The 22,361-nt window shown below is 38.3% G+C and overlaps 1 protein-coding gene across 2 annotated transcripts in view; it reads left to right on the top strand.

The window, feature by feature from the left end:
* Window positions 1–22,361, top strand: part of TADA2A (transcriptional adaptor 2A) — a 50,625-nt gene that overhangs the window by 10,233 nt on the left and 18,031 nt on the right. Inside the window, exons 4-8 of one of the 2 annotated variants that reach the window (XM_077745572.1) lie at window positions 565–624; window positions 9,913–10,004; window positions 11,863–12,020; window positions 13,286–13,374; window positions 15,031–15,103. In XM_077745572.1, the coding sequence (XP_077601698.1) occupies window positions 565–624; window positions 9,913–10,004; window positions 11,863–12,020; window positions 13,286–13,374; window positions 15,031–15,103 (472 nt within the window). The remainder of the gene's footprint in view (window positions 1–564; window positions 625–9,912; window positions 10,005–11,862; window positions 12,021–13,285; window positions 13,375–15,030; window positions 15,104–22,361) is intronic. The other variant, XM_077745573.1, reaches the window with a different exon arrangement.

The raw sequence follows: 22,361 nt of genomic DNA, 5'->3' as shown, positions 1-22,361 counted from the left end.
TTCATCACTGTAACCTTATGAAGTAAGTATGATTAACATCCCCATTTTATAGAGAAAACTCAGGCAAAGAGAGTTCAAGTAATTTCCTCAAGATCACACAGCAAATACGTATTTTATTGGATCCAAGACGCTATTTATTATAAGAAACATCCTAGTTTTAGAAATGTTAAATGGCTGATGGAAGTTGTAATATACTTTGTAGTACGAGATGAATCCTCATTTCAATTTATAATATGAAAAAAAAATATATGTCTCAGAATTGCCTAAATACTTTAAGTATGGAGCTAGGATTCAAATGTAGTCCATCTGATTCCAGGGCTTATACTCTAATCAAAAGAGAAGATGTCTTAGGAAAAAGTCTCCCCCTGCCCCAGATTGTTTTCCTTTGTGAGGGCCACTGAAGAGCCATGATCATGAATGTAGTCATCCTCTTGTGGCTGCAGACAAGATTGAATTCTTAAAAACTCATGACAAGAGTAGAGTACCCCCAAACCATCTTCTATCCTGTAAGAAAGCATTCCAAAAAGTAGTTTTTTGGTAACTTAATTTTCCTTTCTTTTGCAGTGTTTCACTCGAGGATTTGAGTACAAGAAACATCAAAGTGATCATACTTATGAAATAATGGTAATGATGAAGTTGTAGGGAATTTCCATTCATTTGTCAAGTATTGTATTGAGAATGTCTTTTTTTTTCTTCATCTTCAAGTATCTCCTTGCCTTTTTTTCCTCTTCTGAATTAGGTAATCATTTCCCAGTGAGTGTTTTTTTTGTTGTTTCTTTTTAAGTTATTTGAGAGAGAGAGAGTGAGTGTGTGTGTGTGTGTGTGTGTGTGCGCGCGCACGCGCGCATGTGTGTGGGAGGGAGGGAGGGAGGGGCAGAGAGAGAATACCCAGAAGGCTCCACACTGACAGAGCTTGACACGGGGCTCAATCCAGTGAACCGAGAGATCATGACCTGAGCCAAAATGAGAAGTTGAACGCTTAACTGACTGAGCTACCCTCTGCCCCGAGTAAGTGTTTTAGGGTCTTATGGATCTACTAAGGCATTTAAGTCAAAAAATCATTTTACATGCTCAGATTTTTGGAAGGAATTTAAAAGTACTTTTTGAGGGGCAGTCTCAGTAGAGCATGACTCTTAATCTTGGTGTTGTGAGTTCAAGCCCCATGTTGGAGATAGAGTTTACTTTTATTAAAAAGTTTAAAGATTTTATATATATATATATATATATATATTTNACACATCTGGGTGGTTCAGTCCCTTGGTTTGGGCTCAGGTCGTGATCTCATAGTTCATGAGTTTGAGCCCTGAGTCAGGCTCTGCACTGACAGCACAGGGGGTGCTTGGGGTTCCCTCTTTCTCTCTGCCCTTCTCCCTGCTTGAACTCTCTCAAAATAAATAAATAAACTTTTCCCCCAAATAAATAAATAAAATTTAAAAATGAAAAAAAAAACTTACTGAGTTTTACTAATGTAAGTTTAAGAGGTACAGTGCATTTTAGGCTATTGATTAACATATAGTAAATGTATTGTTGCTGTGTTTTCACTAATGATATTATGTGGTTCTTGTGGGCAGTGGTGAAGTTTATGTCTGGCACTCCCTCCTCTTGTCTTGGAGAATTGATTACCCTTTGAGAGTTAAGTTATAAAATGAACACAGAGTGAATAGTATAATACATAAAATCACTTTGAAGAGACAGACTGGCTTATAAGCCAGAATAAGACTTGGCTGTAACTTGATTGCTTGTATTGCTGCCTCTGAAGAAGGAATGAGAGGCAGATGCTGGTAGTGTCCTTCCAAGTTCTAGCCAGAGGAATGGGCCCTTTAATAAGTGAAAATGAATATCTGGTCTACTTGGCAGGTATATGTATCTTTGTCAAGATAGTTTTGTCAGTTATTAGAACATAACTCTTAGTTCCCCAAGTAGTTTTCTTACATTTGCCCTCCCATTGACTTTTTCTTACAGGAAAGAATACTGGCTGGGCATCTTAACAGTAATAATTTCACATTGTGGATTAATCCGTTGATATTTATATTAGTTTTCTATTGCTGTCATAGCAAATTATCAAACATTAAGTGGCCTAAGACAACACAAATTTATCATCTCACAATTCTTCTTAACAGAAGGCTGTTAAGCTCCCCTGGCTTGCTATAAATGCCATAATGTCAAAATGCCAGCCTGGGGGCGCCTGGGTGGCTTAGTCAGTTAAACGTCCGAGTTTTTCTTAGGTCATGATCTCGCGGTTCGTGGGTTCGAGTCCCCGTGTCGGGCTCTGTGCTGACTGCCAGCTCAGAGCCTGAAGCCTGTTTCAGAGTCTGTATCTCCCTTTCTCTCTGACCCTCCCCTGCTCACGCTGTCTCTCTCTCTCCTAGAAGTAAATAAAAATTAAAAAAAAAAAAATGCCAGCCTGGGCTTTTATCTAGAGGCCCTGGGAGAAAGTCTGCTTCCAGTCAGCTTTCAATCTGCTTCCATTCTCAGGTTAATGACAAAATTCACTACCTTGAGGTTATAGTACTGATGCTACTCTTCCTTTAATTGGCTGTTGGCCCCGGGCTTGCTCTAGGCCTCTAGAGGCCTCCCTTCCTCCATGTTTGAAGCTAGCAATGGCTAAGAGTTCTTGAGGGTTATTGATGAAATGCCTAGAGCCTCTCTGACTTCTGCCTCATCTTTGCTGAATCTCTCCAACTCTCCTGCCTCCTTTTTTTTTTTTTTAAGGAAATTTTATTTATTTATAACAAGTAATCTCTACACCCGTGGGCTTGAACTCACAACCTCGAGATCAAGAGTCTTATCTTCTTCTTACTGAGCCAGCCAGGCACCCCCTCTTGTCTCCCTCCCCTACTTTTTTTTTTAAAGTTTGTTCATTTAGAGTGAGAGATCGAGTATGAGTGGGGGAGGAGCAGAGAGTGGAGAAAGCGGGAGAGAAAGAATCCCAAGCAGGCTCTCTGTGGTTAGCACAGAGCCGCATACAGGGCTTGATTCCACACATCACAAACCATGAGATCATGACATGAGCCAAAGCCAAGAGTCCCCACTTATCCGACTGAGCCACCCAGGCACCCCTCCATCTTCTATTTTTAAAGGCCCCTGTGATTACATTGGGCCCACCTAAATTATCCAGGCTGCTATCCCTATTTTAAGGACGATGATCAGTTCCTTAATCCCAGCATAATCCCTTCAGCAGTATCTAGTTAGTATTTTATTGAATAATCAGGAATCAATAATCTTGGGGGGAAGGGGCACATCTTTGGAATTCCGCGTATCACAGTGTCATGATGTATCTACATCAGTCTCTTAAAAATTTAGAAAAGGTGGGGGCGCCTGGGTGGCTCAGTTGGTTAAGTATCTGACTACGGCTCAGGTCATGATCTCACTGTTCATGGGTTCGAGCCCTGTGTCAGGCTTTGTGCTGACAACCAGCTCAGAGCCTGGAGCCTGTTTCTGATTCTGTGTCTCCCTCTCTCTCTCTGACCCTCCCCTGCTCATGCTCTCCCATAAATAAATAAAACATTAAAATTTTTTTAAAAATTTAGAAAAGGTGAAATTTAGCATCTCTGATTATTTGGGGGGTCCTGCTTAAGATTAGTTTCTGGGCCTGCAATGCTGAGAGTCAGACCCTGGTCCATAATTAAAGAAATGCTCCTTAGAGTTCGCAGCCAACTGGCTAGACTCGCTCACTCTTCTAAACACTTTCAGCCTTCTAAATAGTTTCTCCACTAATTACAAGAGTTAGAATAAATTTTTTTTATGTTAGACTTTGTTTCATAGAGCATTTATAGGTTTGCAGCAAAATTGAATAGAAAGTATAGAGATTTCCCACATATCTTCTGCCCCCTCCCACACATAGCCTCTCCCATTAACAACATCCCCCACTAGCGTGGTACATTTATTATAATTGATGAACCTACGTTGACACTGCATTATTATCCAGAGTCCGTATTTACATCAGAGTTCAGTCTTGGTGTTGTACATTCTGTAATGTAATATATAATGTCACATATCCACCATTATAGTGTCTCACAGAGTAGTTTCATGGCCCTAAAAATCCTCTGTGCCTTGCCTGTTCATCCATCCCCCCCAACCCCCCACCTCTGGCACCCACTGATCTTTTTACAGTCTCCATAGTTTTTTAGTTGCTTTTCCCAGAATGTCTTAAAAACAGAATCCTGTGGTATATAGTCTTTCATATTGGCTTTTTTCACTTGATAATATTTGTTTGAGTTTCCTCCAAACTCACGGCTTTCATGGCTTGATTGCTCATTTCTTTTTAGCACTAAGTAATACTGCATTGTCTGGACATAGCACAGTTTATCCAGCCACCTACTGAAGGACATCTTGGTTGCTTCCAAGTTTTGGCAATTATGAATAAAGCTGTTATAAACATCCATGTACAAGTTTTTGTGTGGACATAAGTTTTCAGCTCCTTTGAGTAAATACTAAGGAGTGCAATTGCTGGAGGATCACATGTATGAATATGTTTAGTTTTGTAGGAAACTGCCAAACTTGTCTTCCAAAGTGGCTGTATCATTTTGCATCCCCACGAGCAACAAATGAGAGTTCCTGTTGCTCCACATCTTTGCCTGCATTTCATATCAGTGTTCTGCATTTTGGCCATTCTAATTGTATATAGTGGCATCTCTGTTTTAATTGGCATTTCTCTGATAAGCTATGATGTGAAACATCTCATGAAAATTTTTTTTCTCTTTTGTCAATTGCAAAATGAATGAAGGGAAAATGTGGTTAAAGTATCTATGACTTGAGTTCACTTCAACATATCAGATCTTCAGAAAGCTGGTTTATTCTTCTTATATTCACACAAAAGTGCCTGGAATCAGAATACAAATTTATTCATTTGAATTGTGAAAACAATTCCTTTAAGGAAAATTTAATGTAGGCAGGGTAGATTGATGGTTATCCACTATAGGGAGAGTGACCGTGAGCTCTCTCCTGCTGTTCTGGGCACCTTGCCTTCTGCATAATCCTGAAAGCACTAAATTTCACTCCAAGTCCAATTAATTCTTCTGATTACATCATCCTTTTCTCACATATTCAACACCCATACAAACACATTTCAAAATCCAGTCCTTTGGGGAGTTTTTGGAGGTTCCTAATACTTCTTTTTTTCCTGTAATCTTATCTATCCCCATATACAGAAAAGAAGAATCCTTCCTTCTGTAGGAATGGTGACCACATTTTGACTTTCTACACATGAAGCCACTAAAAACTTGATTTTTTCCTTTTTTTCTTTTCATATGAAACCACAGAAAACTTTAAATGGTTTTTTAGTACTTTTGTCATCTCACAGTGCTTTATTTTTGGAAGTTACTCATGCTGTGGTAGGTGGTGCATTAATCAAGATTTCTGAGTTCTATGCTTATTTTTGTCTTATAATTCTTAGAACCTTGAACAAGTCAAGACACCTCTTTTCTGCCACACCCTTTATACCAGTGATCTTAAAACTTTGGTACCTAAGAATTACCTGGGAACTTCTTAAAATTGTAGATTCCTAGCCCCTGCTCTTAGAGATTCTGGTTAGTAAGGCTGAGATTGTGTTCAGGATTTGAATAACACTGATTCAACTTTAAGAAAACTACCTTATGCCTATTGATTTATTTGTTTATTTATTTATTTTGGTATAGAAAGTCTTTCTTATCTCACAGTAAAGTTGAGGGCTAATTAATATTCTAAAGTATATTTTTAGAAATAACATAGGCTCTTTAACCATGAATTGTCCTATGTATTTATTGTGATACTTGCCAGATTGATTATTATGAATATAGACATAGACTCTGAATATACGATTTAGGCTTCTCTTTTGGATCTGGTACCTCATGTGCTGTGCATATTCATAGTATATGCTCAGATTTAAAACATATTGCTTATATCAGTGTAATTTCACAAATCATGGAAAAAAATTTTTTTTGTCATCAACAAAAGGTATAACAATTTCTAAATGCCTGTGTAATCTGAAGACCTCTGTCTCACCTTTTTTAAAAAACTTAGAGAAGGGGTGCCTGGATGACTCAGTCGGTTGAGCATCTGACTTTGGCTCAGGTCATGATCTCACAGTTCATGGGTTCGAGCCCCGCATCTGGCTCTGTGCTGACAGCCAGCTCAGAGCCTGGAGCCTGTTTCAGATTCTATATTTCCCTCTCTCTCTGACTCTCCCCTGCTCATACCATCTCCTCTCTCTCTCTCTCTCTCTGTCTCAGAAATAAATAAAACATTAAAAACTTTTTAAAATAAAATAAAAATAAAAAACTTAGAGAAGATTTTATGCATATACTGAAATAGAATAGTGTTTCAGTTCTTTGTTGCTACCTAATAGCTACTTCAAAACTTTGTGGTGTAAAATAATGAAGGGTCAGGAATTCAGATTGGGCACAGTGAGGGTGGCTTTCAGTTCCACAGAATGCGTTTGAGTCTGAAAGTCCATAGGGCTTTTTTCACACCACTTCTGGCACCTCAGAATGGCTGGAATTGGTTGGGAGTAAGCTGGAACATCTTAACTGTTACTTCTCCAAGTAGCCTTAGGGCTTCTTCCTCCCCATGTGGCCTATCCCCATGGTCTTTCCAACAAGAAAGGTGAGGTTTCTTACATAGTGGTTCAGGGCTCCCAAGACCACAAAAATGGAAGTGACCAGGCCTTGAGCAAGTCACAGGTCCAGCCCATATTAAATAAAAAGGGATTGGGGGCGTCTGGGTGTCTTAGTCGGTTAAGCGTCCGACTTTCGCTTAGGTCATGATCTCGCGGTTCGTGGGTTCGAGCCCCACGACGGGCTCTGTGCTGACTGCCAGCTCAGAGCCTGGAGCCTGTTTCGGAGTCTGTATCTCCCTCTCTGACCCTCTCCTGCTCACGCTGTCTCTCTCTCTCTCCTAGAAATAAAAATAAAAATATTAAAAAAAAAAAAGGGGACTGAACTGTGATTCTTACTACCTTTTAAACCTGTCAACTCATATCTTGTTTTATCTAAACTCCCACTTTTCCAGATTATTTTGAAGCAAATCCCCCAGATATCTATCATTCATACAATTTCATCTACAAATGTTTTACTAGATCTCTCTAAAATTTAAAAGTAATTCAATCACTTTTCACATTTCCCAATCATGTCATAAGAGCTTTTTAAAAATATCTCTGTTCCCTTCTCTACCCCTGAAATAATTACTCTTCTGATTTTTATCATCATAGATCAGTTTTGCATATTCTAGAACTGCATATAAATGGATTCATATTGTATATACTCTTATTTCTGGTTTCCTTCAGCATATTTTTGAGATTTATTCATACTGTGTCTAGTAGTTTATTCCTTTTTATTACTGAATAATATTCCACGAATATGACACTTGTGAGTATGACACTGTTGATGGATACCTGGGCTTTGCCTAGTTTTGGGCTTTTATGAATAAAGCTGTTTTGAACATTCTTGTATAAAGGCTTTCTGTGGACATATATTTTTGTCTTTCTTGGGTAAATACTTAGGACTGGAATTGCTGACTAGTTGTAGTGTTTTACACCTCTGCCAGCAGTGAATGAGAATTCTGATCATTCCACATGCTTGCCAACATTTTAGCTTTTCTAGTGGGTTTCGTGTGTAATGGGATCATACATTTTTTTAACTTTTATAGTGTGTTTTCATTGGAATACAAATAAGGTCCATACATTCCAATTGGTTTCTTCTTACGTGTTTTTTTTTTTTTAATGTTTATTCATTTTTGAGAAAAAGAGAGCTCAAGCAGGGGACAGGCAGAGAGAGAAGGAGACACAGAATCTGAAGCAGGCTCCAGCAAGCTGTCAGCATAGAACCCGATGCAGGGCTCAAAGTCCCAAACCAAGAGATGCTGACCTGAACCAAAGTCGGCTGCTTAACCAACTGACCCATCCAGGCGCCCTTCTTACCTGTTTTCTATTCTGTGGGTGCCTTTCCCCTACCCTCACTCTTTCTCTTGTTTCTTTTGGTTTATTTGATTTTTTAAAAAACATGAGTTTTTTGTCTTACAGATATTAGTATAGTTTGGATTTTTCTGATTAACATATTCTGCTGTTTTCTGTGTTTCCTATAAGTTGGTAGTTACATATAGCAGCTACATCAGATTTATTTATGATCATTATGTAGATCTGTTCATTAGGAATTGCAAAACAGTTATCTTTTAATCTTAGCACTCTTAATTTATGAGATAAAACAATTCTATAAAAGGAAATACCTCATTATATCTATGTGGTCACCCTGAGGTGAAGTTTGTATAGGAAAGGCAGGATAGATAACATTATTTCCCTTTATGTACTGGGTTTGAATGTATGAGATGGTTCCCTGGCATCTTCTAGATATTTAGAAGAGTTGATGCATTTCAATTCTTTGCAGTTATTATCTTTATTAATGCTCAAAATATTCTATGCTTGGTTAATGGGAGCATCTATAAGTTGGCCTCTTAATCCTTTTGACATGACCCTTATAGTCTTTGAGAATGTCCTTGCTTTCCATTATGACAAAATGTTCTGGTCTCATCTGGTACATTTTCTGACGTAGAATCAGGGCTTTCTTCAAAGAGTCCTGTTTCCTTTAGTGGGGAATAGTATTTAGTGACTGCATACCGCACATTAGAAGTGTTCATTGCTATTGGGTTGGTCATTGTTTCCAGATTTTTTCATTGAACAGTGTTAGGAAATTATTCTTTTGAGACAAAATACATCATAAGTTGATACTAAAACTTTAAATTCAAATATAAGACTACAGACTTTTTACATAGTCTCATAGATCTTATATCTTTTTAACCCACAGCACAATTACTTACTTGCTTCCCCTTATCCCATAACACATCTGCATACAAGAACCTCAGAAAAACATTACCAACACTATTGAAAACAGTTGTTTTTTGTTTTTTGGGTTTTTCTGAGAGAAAGAGAAAGAGTGTGTGGGAGTGCTCATGTGAGTGGGGGAGAGGCAGAGAGACAGAATCTTAAACACACTTCACGCCCAGCACGGAGGGTCGATTTCATATTGTGAGATAATGACCTGAGCCAAAATCAAGAGTCGGCCAACTGAGCCACCCAGACACCTCAAGATATTTTTTTTGGCAGTTCTTTTTACTTTTAAGATGTATTCTACCAGAGATTTGTAATCAAATCACTGTGTTTTAAAGTTCTATGGGATGGTTTCTTTCTGTGATTAGGCCTTGAAATAAATTCGTGGGTTTATTTGTTACATTTTTGCTTCTGATTCTTAGGATTTTAAATTTAGTAGTTAGCATCCAATATATATATTTCAGTCAGATCTCAAAACGGAATACTCAGAGAGGTGTAGCTTCTATCCTTGTCCTTTTCACCGTTTCCTCCCTCCCTGTGCCATAGGTAATCATTATTTTAATGTAAGGTTTATTCTTCCATTATAAGAAAAATATAAATACATATATGTTTGTATTGCCCTCTTTTGTAGCTAAGTGGGAACATAGTATAATATTTATCTTTTTCTTTGTGATAAGTTTAAAATATGTATATCTCTACATGAGTTACATGGCATTTATGAGTGATAATATTTATTGGAAACTCTTTAGCCAATGATGGAAATAGAGGTTGGGGAGATGGACAGCTCATAAGAATATACTTCAGGGGTACCTGGGTAGCTCAGTAGGTTAAGCAGCTGACTTTTGATTTCCACTCAGGTCATGATCTCACGATTTGTCAGTTCGAGCCCTGATTCATGATTTCAGACCCTGTGTCAGGCTCTGCGCTGACAGCTGTCTGTCCCTCCCCTGCTCATAGTCTCTCTCTCTCTAAAAATAAATATTTTAAAAAATGTACTTTAGGAACCTCTCAAAACCATGAGAATGACAGTAATTTGAGTACAAATTAGTATTACATTTAGGTTTGCTGGGTTCCCTTTCTATATCTGTTCTTAGGCAAAACTTTTTCCTCCTTAGACCTCAGATTTTCCTGTTCTTGACCCCAGCTGGACTGCTCAAGAAGAAATGGCCCTTTTAGAAGCTGTGATGGACTGTGGCTTTGGAAATTGGTAAGAGCTTGGTATTAAGGGTTATCCTGCCCTAGTGGGCTCTGAGAAGAAGGTGCTCTTGAAGGTAAAGGGAGGAGCCTCAGAAAGAGGAGTTTGGGAGCTATATGTTACTTTCCTATTGACTCATGACTTACAGATAAGTTCTCTTCCACTCTGCATGTTATTTTCCAAGACTGAAATGGCTCACAGGGACATGGTATGTTTAGTTGTCCATAACTTGGAAGTTGTAAAAGGCCACTTTGGTTTATATCAACATGGGGAAGGTTGGTTATTTCTCTCTGAATATTGGGGAAGTTGAGATGTATTAGTTACTCCTTCTTTCTAATTTTACGAATTTTTCTTGACTCCAGATATCCTCATCATTTAAGTGAGTCAGATTCTAGGTAGATGGTCATAGCTTACTTGCGACTTGAGTTTGGGAAACTTCTTATTCACATTCCCTGTTTTTAGCTTGCAAATACCTGCCTCAGTCCACGCCTAGCAGAACTGAAGAGCACTAATTGCTGTTGCCCCTAGGAGACAGTGCCACCTAATAATAATATTACCACTTTTATTTTTATCTTTTGAGAATATTTTCACAGTAATGATTTCATTTTATGAAGTAGATAGCAGGGGCTTTATTAAATTATATTTTGTTCACGAATAATCTGAAACTTAGGGAGATAAGATAGTTTCTTGTGATCACATAGCTTATTAGTGAAGGACTCCTAACTAGATCCTCCCTGTCCTGACTTTCTAGTAGTATAAGTAATCTAATAATAATAGCACATTCTATGCTACCTCCATTATGCCCAGAGCCCTGAAAAAGGAAACTTGAATTCACTTAACATTTTGCTTGTATTTATTCAGCATTTAGTGAGTATCATAAAATATTGTGTCCAGTGGAGAATACCAAAGAAGATAGAAAAAATCACTCATGAGGAGCTTGCTAGTCATCTTGGGCCTAGTTTTTCATTTTTTGCTTGCCATTCTAATGTTCTAAGATGGACTGATCCTCTCTGTTCCCCTTCAGCCTTGGTAGAGACCACACACAAACAAAAAACTCTTGTTTCTCTATCAACTTTGGGAAAGACACGAACCTTGGTGGTGAGGATGGTAGAGCTAAAAATTATGACATGTATCCTGTCCTCAAGAAGCTTATAGTCCAGGAGGAAAATCAAACTATACATACAGATGATTGGAGTACACAAAACAGAGCATAGGAGAAGGGCAAGTTAAGTGCTGGAGAAGAGACGGGTTGAAGGGGAACTGGAGAGCTTTTACCTCTACCTCTTCATCTGGGCATAGGAGTCAGGATTCTGAAGTACATATTCTGGCTTTGTGCACTTACAGGTTTAATTTTCTCGAGCAAGTTTCTTAATCTCTTTGGGCCTAATTTTTTCTCTGTGAAAATGAAATGATAAGTACTCAACACTACATGGATAACGCAAGGATTAACTTACGTTGTAAATGTTTCTAGCTTAGTGCTTGGCCTATCATAGGCATTCTAGTAAAGAAATGTTTGTTGATGTGAAGTGTTTTATAAACTATAAAACATTATGCAAATATGAAACTGTACTTACGTACATTCTGAATGTTCTAAAGTGGCTTATGATAGCAGTTCTTCTCCTGAGGCCTAGCTCACATGGAAATTTACAGATTTTCTAGTGATCTTCCTTTCTTTTGGTGGAAAGGAAGGAGCTTTTCAGATATTGTTTCTATATCTTGGAATAGCAAGATTTGGCACATCAGTTTACACCAAAATTGGGCTGTATTTCTTTCATTGTTCTGCTGATACCTCCATGACGTTGGTTTGGAGTTTATCAAATTCCAGACATATAGAATATGGTAAGAACAAACCTCTCTTTTTCTCATCTAGGCAGGATGTAGCCAATCAAATGTGCACTAAGACCAAGGAAGAGTGTGAGAAGCATTATATGAAGCATTTCATCAATAACCCTCTGTTTGCATCTACCCTTCTGAACCTGAAGCAAGCAGAGGAGGCAAAAACTGCTGACACAGCCATTCCATTTCAGTGTAAGTACCTCCCAGTATTGGTAAGAGATACTTAGCTCATCCTTGGGCCCTGTTGCAGTAGCAGATAAACAGTGTTTTGGGCAAATAAAGAGCTTATGGAAGATGGGAGGAGTTGGCATGGCAGTTACTGAGAGTCAGGCCTATAATGGGGTAAGGAGGGGTCGGAGTTCTATACTGGAAATCACGGTGCCCAGATCTGGTGTGTTGTCCCACCCACTCTGAGGCTTGTGAACATGTCAGTCAACTTAAATGCTTCTGTGAGATGAGATGTCCAAAATGAGCCAACCTTCCAAGCTTTGGAGGGTTTATGATTGTAGATACTAGTTATTTAAAGAGTCCAGTATTGAACTCATTATTAATCATCCCAGTGTTAATGTCAAGAAGCAATTTGTTATTTTAGTTCATTTAGTTGTGGTAATAGCTAATTAAAGAAAAAAAATCTCATGTGGCTAAGGGACTCATGGGTCTCCTAACAAAACATAACTAAAACTGTGTTGAGTTATAAATGGACGTCTTTCCTAAATGACTCCTAGAGCACAAGTAATAAGATCTGAATGTTTTCTTCACCACCACCACCACCACCACCACCACCACCACCTCCTGCCCCCATCCTCATACGCTGAGGAAACGGTTTCATAGCTGACTGACTCAAAGCCTGATGATACCTATTTGGAAAACACTTTGGATGTTAGCATTTTGTTCTCAAATCCATTAGATCATTTGTTCCTCATAGGAATTCCGTGAGATAGCAGAGGAAGTGCTTTTGTTTTATACATGAGGATACTGAGATTCAGAAAGGTTAGTTTATGCCTCATGGGACTAGCAGATGGAGCTGGGACCCAATTCCAACTAACTTTCAAATTCTGTAAGGTTTTTTATGCTGCTGCTTCGGGTGAGATTTGTAAATTGAAATTATTCCTAAGGGGTAAGGGAGCTGAAATAGTGTAAATACTTTTGTTCTGTAATATAAAAGAAAAGATTCTTGGTTTTCTCTTATGTTAAGAAAGCACAAATCAGAGGGAATTTCCCCGTTTTATTTAAAGAATTCCTTAAGTCTTAGTTTCCTTTTTAAGAAATTGGTCTGTTTCCATAATACTTTATCTTTCTCACTTTTCCCTTTATAAAAATCTTTTGAATTTTATTTATTCTCTCAGACACTGTTTTTCTCCAAACAAAAATATTTCAGTGTAAATGAAGACTATTTCTGTGTCACTTTTTCATGCCAATACTTTACTGAGTAACTAAGAAAACCTAAATTCTTCCAGCTACAGATGACCCTCCCCGACCTACCTTTGACTCCTTGCTTTCTCGTGACATGGCAGGGTACATGCCAGCTCGAGCAGATTTCATCGAGGTAGGAGAAACTTGTTTTTGTTTCATGTGAGACTTCTATCTCTTGCCTACAGGTTCCAACCACTAAAAAGAGATTTTTGAAACACTGTAATTTGTAGGGCCTTTGGCAGCCACATTTTCTTCCATTTGAGTGCCTTTTCTCATTCATAAACATGTTCACATATAAAATGTAAAAGTTCTTCAGACCAGGAACCTAGTTTTTAAGTTGCATTGATGTTGGCTCTCACTTCCTTAATGGGCATTGAGTTTCTACTTCTCGTTTCACCTTTAAGGGGTTTCAAAGTTGTGCAGTATCAAGGGTTGGCAGACTTTTTCTTTTAAGGACCAGATAGTAAATATTTTCTGTAGACCAGAAAGTCTCTGTTGCGGGGCACCTGGGTGGCTTAGTCGGTTAAGCGTCCGACTTTCGCTTAGGTCATGATCTCGCGGTTCGTGGGTTCGAGCCCCACGTCGGGCTCTGTGCTGACTGCCAGCTCAGAGCCTGGAGCCTGTTTCAGTATGTGACTCCCTCTCTCTCTGACCCTCCCCTGCTCGCACTGTCTCTCTCTCTCTCTCTCTCTCCTAGAAGTAAATTTAAAAAAGAAAAAAAAAAAGAAAGTCTCTGTTGCAACCAAACTTTGCCATTGTTGTGTAAAAGTGGCATAAATAATATGTAAGCAAACAAACATGCCTGTACTCCAATAAAACTTTATTTTCAAAAACAGGGAGTAGGTTGAATTTGGTTCAGAGGTTACAGCGGGCTGACCCCTTTTTTGTTCACAAGTAAATAAAGAATGATGAATGTAGATAAAAGCTGTATTTTACTTGTTCATCCATGGAGTTAAAAGCCATGTGAAAGTAATTACAAGTCTCTTGATTTATCATCTGATCCACAGTTACAGTGCTCCTGGAGATAATTTGAAAGTTTAGCTAACTACAAATAATTTTGCTAGCCCTACCCAAACCAGCATTTTGTTCATGGCAGCTCTTACTGTAAAGCTATCCCATGACACTGCTCCTACAAATTGTACTCATTGAGTAGAATATGAACATCTACCCACTGAACTATGTAAGCAATATTATCAAATAAATAGAGCCCTCAGAAGGTAGTAAAAAGGCAAATGAATTAATGCAAACAATTTTCTTATCTAAATACTTGGTGGCCTATTCAGAGTTTAGATTTTATGAACAGACTACTTTTAATTTTTTATACAGTAGGTTTGGCTTTATTCTTGGACTCATATTCTCATATTTTGCTGTCTTTACTGTCTGAAAGTCTCTCAAGATTTTTCCCATGACTTCCTATTTCTTATTGTAGTATCATAACCTTATACTCCATTCAGTATTTTTTTTTTTAAATATATATTTTTTACTTTAGAGAGAGAGAGCATGAGCAGGTAGAAGGATAGAGGGAGAGAGAAAGACAGAAAGAAATCCCAAGTAGGCTCCATGCTCAGCACAGAGCCCAACGCAGGTCTTGATCCCACAACCCCGGGATCATGATCTGATTCGAAATCAAGAGTTGGATGCTCAGCTGACTGAGCCACTCAGGTGCCCCTCCATTTAGTACTTTTTAACAAGTGTTTGTTTATTTTCTCTTTGTTTCTAAAGCATAGCTACTATGAAGGCATTACTCAGTGCTGATGGGTTTGGGTTGGAAATTTTTTTCCCCAAACAGGAGTTTGACAATTATGCAGAATGGGACTTGAGAGACATCGATTTTGTTGAAGATGACTCGGACATTTTACATGGTAACATTCTATTTTTGCAAATATTTTTATTGATTATAAAGTACATGGTGACACTGTGTTGTGTTGGGTGCTAGGAATATAAGGATGAATAAAACATGTTCCCTGCCCTAATGGGAGTCAAAATCTGGTAGTTAAGTTGCTAAATTTATCCTGTTGTTGTTTTTTGACCTCACTAAAAAAGATAATTTGTGATAATGGTGAGAATATCATGTAATGATAGCTGCTATCCCAGTCTTGGACTGTGTGGTCTTTCTTTTGACTGAGGTGAGCCTACACTGAGGTAATTGGTTGAATGGCTCTCACTACCTCCTTAGAAGGAAGGGAATCAGTGTGAACACCTTAGGACTTCAGTAGCAACTAACTGATGGTGTTAAATGCTCACTGTAAATTTGTTACCCCAAATTTCCCACAGTAGAGGAAAAGAATGGAAGTTCTTTAAGGGTTTTTAGACCAAAATTGGGAATTTCTTATTTCTCAGAACTGTTGAATTTTTAGCACTTCTAAATTCTCATATAAGATTAGTCCTCTAAGGATTTATGTCAATTCTTTTGTTAAAATGTAAGTACTTAAATGCCAACAGGGCTGTTAAAAGTAGATGTTTAGACTTTCATTGAATCTCTTTTTCCCTCTTTCCATATACAATAAACTATGTATTTAAAATAATCCCCAGTCTTCTTTTATTTTAGTCCATAATTGAATGTGATACAATAGGTAAATAACGTTTCTTGTATTCTGTATTTTCCAAACAGCGTCTTTGTTTTTTCTCTCTCTCTCTTTCTCTCTCTTTTTTTTTTTAACATTTATTTATTTTTGAGAGAGAGAGAGAACACAAGCGGGGGAAGGGCAGAGAGAGACTGAACACAAGTGGGGGAAGGGCAGAGAGAGAGAGGGAGACACAGAATCTGAAGCAGGCTTCAGGCTCTGAGCTGTCAGCACAAAGCTGATATGGGGCTCAAACACCTGAACTGTGAGATCATGACCTGAGCCAAAGTTTGGTGCTTAACCTTCATAGATGCCCCCAATTGTTTCCCTTTAATCTGTATCCCAAGCAGGAAAGACCAGTAAAATCCTTGTTGAGTTTTAAGTCCTGTTTTCATGATGCATTAACTGGTACTCTGCCACTAGAAAGGGAATTTGATTCTTCTCTCCATAGAAGAACTATTTAGGTATTTGTTACACCATATCTGGAACCAAAAAGAGTCTTCATAAAAATTTTACGTTTAGGATTTTCTGTCTATATATTTCTTAAGCTGTTTTCTTCTCAAAATTTCATTTGTCCCCTTTTCTCCCATACAACTTTAAGGAAAGTCCAAGTGACGCAGATGGAACTAAAAGAGGAAAGCTTGAAAGCATACTACTTGAGCATTCACTAGATAACACAGTACTTGTTCAGTCTTCCATGTCAGTCTTCTTTTCAAGCCCAGTAACTTGTGTGATGGTCTTTCTCATCTCAGGTGGTATCTCCTTGAACACAATGTGTAGATTGCCATTCAGTATTTCTCATATACACCAGTTTTCATTAAAATTATATTGTTTCCTGGCTTGTATCTTTCTTATTCATAATGCAAAAAAGAAAGAAAAAAGCTACATAAACATCAGCCTTTGAGATACTGTTCAGAAGTCCCTACTTTTGAAAATCAGAATTTTTCATGTCTTTAATGGCTCAACTATGTCAAAGATTTGCCAGATCACTTCTCCAGGGTCTTCATTCTTTAGCTTCAACATTATCAAGAAAACTGTAGTAATGGTTGGTATTTAATTTCACTCTTCATTCTTTGTAAAAACAAGATTTACAGTTTCTTCCAGTGCTTTTGTGATCCTTTCTATAATTAATGGAGGCAACAGGAAAAAATCAGAAAGAAGCTATTGATTAGCAATTCTTATTTCAGTTAGCATTTCAAACCTACAACATACTTGATTTGTGTTCTTCCTACAATTTCTACAGCATTGTGAGTCATTTAATTTTAGTTAATTTGAATTAGAATCAAAGCATCAGTTACTGATTGTTATATATGAAGCAGCTTTAACAGAATGTAAATAATAACCCCTGCCTCCCTTTTCCCTCTGTCTAGTAGCAAACTATAAGATGTTGAGATGGGTGCTTTATTTTTTTTTAAGTATATTTACATATTTTGAGAAAGAGAGAAAGCATGAGTGGGGGAGGAGTAGAGAGAGAGGGAGAAAGACAGAATCCCCAGCAGGCTCCGGTCCTGTCAGTGCAGAGCCTGACATAGGGCTCAAGCTCACCAACCATGAGATCATGACCTGAGCCAAGATCAAGAGTTGGATGCCTTACTGACTGAGTCACACAGGTACCCCAAGATGGGTGCTTTTTAACAGATGTTAACATTTAATAGAAGTTTGGCAGTGCTTGAGATCTAAGGGATGACTTGCTGGTACCACACCAGCAAGAAACAAAGAATGCTTTGTTTATGGCTCTAGATTTCTTATATTAGCTCCTCTGGCAGTGTGACCCACTGTCCAGTGTGGCATTTGTATGGTCCCTGAGCTAAACACTTTCTCCCAGAACACTCCATGAAGGTGAGGAATTGGAGCCCACAAACACTGAAGAAGGAACAAAAAGGGGATTTCTAAATAGAACAGAGAGAGGGGCACATATTTTGTGCAATGACTACCTCAGGCTTGCTTCTGAGTCACTGTGTGACCTTGGTCAAGTCTTTGCAGTCTTGCTTGCTGTTTCTTTGTGTCCACTGTCTGTAAAAACTGGGTAACACTGATTAGTCAGTGTCAATATCTCCGATGAAAGAAGGTACATAATTGAGATTGGTGTTATTACCATTCCATGACACCATTATACTCTCAATATTACTGAGCATTAATAACATTCCTTTTATGTGCCCTCACTTCTTTAACTACTGCAAGGAAACTGACTGGCTGGGTTTTGTATTCCAACCCAGAGCTGAGGCCACCAAGCCCTTTTCCTCACCCAAAGTCTTTTGCTATGATTCATGGAATTTGTCTAATAAGATGAGTTTGAATGGTCCATTATAGAGGCCTGGGACACAATGGAGGGGTAATTAATTGCATGCCAGCCATACCAGAAGGCTGGGCCTAGAAAGGATACACAAATGAAACAGTGTCTAAGGAAGAAAATAAGGAAGTTCTGGGATCCCTAAATGACACCACCATATATTTTATTGAAATAAGCAGAAATTATTGGTTCAGAAAGACAGATGCAGAAGACATAACTTGGCACTCTCCTGTGTCATGGTATGTTTGGGATCTCAGTGCAGGTGTACAGTATTGTACCTTTTTCCTGGGGTACCATCTCTTCCTAGTCTGCTTTCATTTGGGAAAATCTCTCCTAGATTTATGGACTCCCGTCTCCCAGAGTTTCACAGGCTCTAAAACCCTGAGTGCAGCATCTTCTAATTGCTGTCCCATAACCTAGGCAAGCAATAGGCTTTATGAGCTCCTTGTTATGTGTTAGGTCAGTGTTTCCAATACTTCATACAGTTGCCCATTAGGACAGTTTACACTCCCTCTATTTGGAAAGCTAATTTCAGCAAAATTTCTTGGCTAGGCATGGATACTCCCTTTTTTTTTCCTTTAAACTCTTTGACTCATATTGTCAGCCTTTAGATCCTTTAATGGTTTGTAGATCAGAGGTCCAGCCTTGTCACTACGTATTACCTACTTACTGGCAGTGCCCTTCCCTTTAAAGGCATGTAAAGCATGTATAAAGTTTGTGCTTAGGACATTTTAGACATAAATGATACTACTCATAATAACTATTACATACAACCCTTACTGTTTACCATGCTAAGCCCTTAAACACATGTGACCTCATTTGATCCTCACAACACTCTGTGAGTTCAGTATCATCATCATCATCATCATCATCAATCTCCATTTTATAGATGAAGAAATTGAGGAATGGAAATATCAAGTAACTTGCCTAAGGTCATATAGCCTGCTAGTGGCAGAGCCATCTCCAGGGTATATGTTCTTAATATCGTACTGTACTTACTGTCTTTACAACCTTGCATTTTTGTTGCTGTGTGTGTGTGTGTGAGTGATGTCACATTTGTTACAGCTTCACTGCATTGCTCAGAAGTAGGGTGGGTACTTTCCTATTTTGTATTCAGGAAAGTGCACAAAGGACTTCAAGTAACTTGCCTAGGGCTTCCTAGTTCCTGACTTTAACCATTAGGTCACATAGTCTTCTTTCCTTCCCAGAATTAATTTTGTACATCTTGACCACAAGCTTTTGAGAGAGATGAATTTTAAAGCTTTGCTTCTGGGGAATACCTGAGTCACAGGTTTGTGCTTATGTGGTTGCAGTAGGGATTTTGATTGGCTTTGTTGCAGTTAAGTCCTCTGAATTGGTTTTCTTGCCAAGCAAGCAGTAAGTGCCTTCTGTCAGGAAAACAGAGACATGTTGCCAGCTATTTTGAACAATGTTAGAAATACACTGCAGTGGGAAGGAACTGCCTCTGACTTCTGCCCACTTCTTGAAATATTTTAAGGCCAGCCGTTTGGAAACTTTGTTATCAGTCCCCATTGTACTCACAGGAAGACAATTCTTCCCCCAAAGCTGAGATTTCAGGAGTGACTAGGTTATGAGTGGTTTGGGTTTGTTGTTTTTAATGATCTCTAGTTCTTTGTTTTCCCGCTTTACTGGAACTTCCAGTCACTTAAAGTAGAATGTGAACCGCTGCTTCTAATTCTTTCAGTGTCTGCCTTCTTTCTGTTCTGCCTGCCATGCTTTGGTCCTCCCTGGGTTATTCATGCAGTTAAGATTTTCTAATCAGTTGCTGCTGTCTGTGTACTTGATAAAGAAAAGAGACAGCTTCAAATATGCATTTTCCTCTGGGAGAATTCCAGTTCTCCATTAGTTTCTGTGTGTGCCTTTCCTTTCCTTTGTTCTCCAGAGCCAGTTGCACAGTTCAAACTGCTGAAATGATCCAGCAGTGAAACCAATCATCAGTGCTTAAAGATTTTTTTGGTAAAATAGTCTCTTCATTTTTTTTTCCTGTTTTTTGGGTTTTGGGGTTTTTTTTCTTTTCTTTTTTTTTAATGTTTTTTTTTTTTATTTCTGAGAGAGAGAGAGAGCGAGAGCTAGAGAGCATGAACAGGGGAGGGCCAGAGAGAGAGGGAGACACAGAATCTGAAACAGGCTCCAGGCTCTGAGCTAGCCGTCAGCACCGAGCCCAACACGGGGCTCGAACCCACGAGCCGTGAGATCATGACCTGAGCTGAAGTCGGACGCTCAACCGACTGAGCCACCCAGGCACCCCTGGGTTTTTTTGTTGTTGTTGTTGTTTTTTTTTAAGTAGATTCTACCAGTGTGGGGCTTGAACTCATGACCCTAAGATCAAGACCTGAGCTGAGATTGAGAGTTGGGTGCTTAACCGACTGAGCTACCCAGGTACCCCTTTTTTCTGTTTTAACTAAGTCATTCCCACCCAAGTCTCAGGAAACTATGTGATAAGTTAACATCTTAGAAAAATTACAGAACTGTGTTTTCGGAATTAGCAGTAATTTCACTGGATCTTCCAGTCATTTTTTTCCTGTTGAACTCGTCTTGTTATTAGGTAGATAAATGAGATAAGACACACCAAGAGCTTGGAATGTGATGAATACTCAGTGTGTATTAGCTGTTTACTTAGTTTGTTGTTGTTGTTGTTTTTGGTTTCTCTTTCTGCCTTGAACTGTTGACTACCTAACTCCGTTTCTCATATGAAGAAGAGAGTCCAATAAAAAACTTGTGCTTGATTAGAAGACATACCTTTTCCCTGATCCTACCTGCCTATTCCACCACACAGGCATGTAAAGTGCATCTCACCAGCATAGCAGTCTAGAGCCTATCATTCCATAGCAGTGTGTTAGAAAGCAATGGCAGTGTATGGGGTATTTCATAGTACTTGAGCTATTATATGGAACAGCCCTATAAGTCAAGAAACAATTCACTTATAGAAAGTTCTACCAAAAAAACCCCACCAAACACTGTTATTTTTTTAAAGCTTATTTATTATGAGAGAGAGAGCACAGCAAGGGCAAAAAGAGGGAGAGAGAGAATCCCAAGTGGATTGTGCAGGGCTTGAACTCACAAACCGTGAAGTCATGACTTGAGCCAAAATCAAGAGTTAGACGCTCAACCAGCTGAACCACCCAGGCATGCAAAAAGTTTGAAAACCATTGCCTTAAATCTTGAATCTGATATTATTGATTTCTTTTTAATTGTGGGCAGTTATAAGGAAAAATAAAGGAGTGTTGTTTAAATTTTTGAACTTATTAGAAATGAACAAAAAAATCCATAGTAATTAAAACTTTTTTCTTTGTACATAAACTTTAAAAAACAATGCATCCACTCACCTCTTCACATCACCCAGCTAGAACGTGTGTTATTCTTATCTCAGACTCAAAGCAAAATAGCGTAGATAAAATATTCCTGGTCATTTCCCAGTGATTGAAGTTACCTACATATATAGTGCATTTGCTCATAGATTAGATTTTGTTAGATTTTTGTATTTCTTCCTTCTAATCTGAAACTATCCTGAGGGTAGATAGCAGTGAGATACACAATAATGAGTCAGGGAGTATCCAGAATTTATTTCTGTTATCAGGGATACCATATTGACAGTGCATCAGAATTGTTCATTGCTCAACTTTTGTTGCTTTTATTGGTGAAAGAAATTAAAGATCCCAATGAGTCATTATGTATTTTACTTGATTGGTTCCATTTTTTTTCCTGCCTGAAAATCTAGTTTCAAGGAAGCAGAAGTGTGAGTTTCAAACTGTTCCATGGAGGTACCCTCAGGGACTACCACTAGGAAAGGTAACTGGAGATAGAGTAGGGAGAAGAGGTTCAGCTACAACAGATCTAACTTGTCTGTTCCAAATAGGAACATATTTTAAAACAAAGTTTAAAAATTACTCTAAGATAACATGTAAATCTATATTGACTCATTGCCCCCATAGGCTAAACTTGAATTTGTATCACACATCCTTCTAATGAGCAATGAGACTGTATTGCTTTTTTTGTTCATCAGTATTACAGAGACTCTAGGCTCTATTTTGGAATGAAGCTTACTATCCTGGATGATGTGATTGTCATATCTTCTAAATTCTTTGCTACAAGACTTGGTGTGTTAAGAATTATACTACCTAACCTATGAATAGCATATTTCAGTTTTCAAAGGACACATGTCAGGTCATTATGTTTGCTCTAGAGCCTCTTTCTTCTGTGAATACATTGAGTAATTAAAACAAAACCCACTAAACTCTCAACTTA

The sequence above is a fragment of the Crocuta crocuta genome, unplaced genomic scaffold, assembly GCF_008692635.1.
Source record: "Crocuta crocuta isolate KB4526 unplaced genomic scaffold, BGI_CrCroc_1.0 scaffold333, whole genome shotgun sequence".
Classification (NCBI taxonomy): Eukaryota; Metazoa; Chordata; class Mammalia; order Carnivora; family Hyaenidae; genus Crocuta; species Crocuta crocuta.
This window is presented reverse-complemented; position numbering and strand designations above follow the sequence as displayed.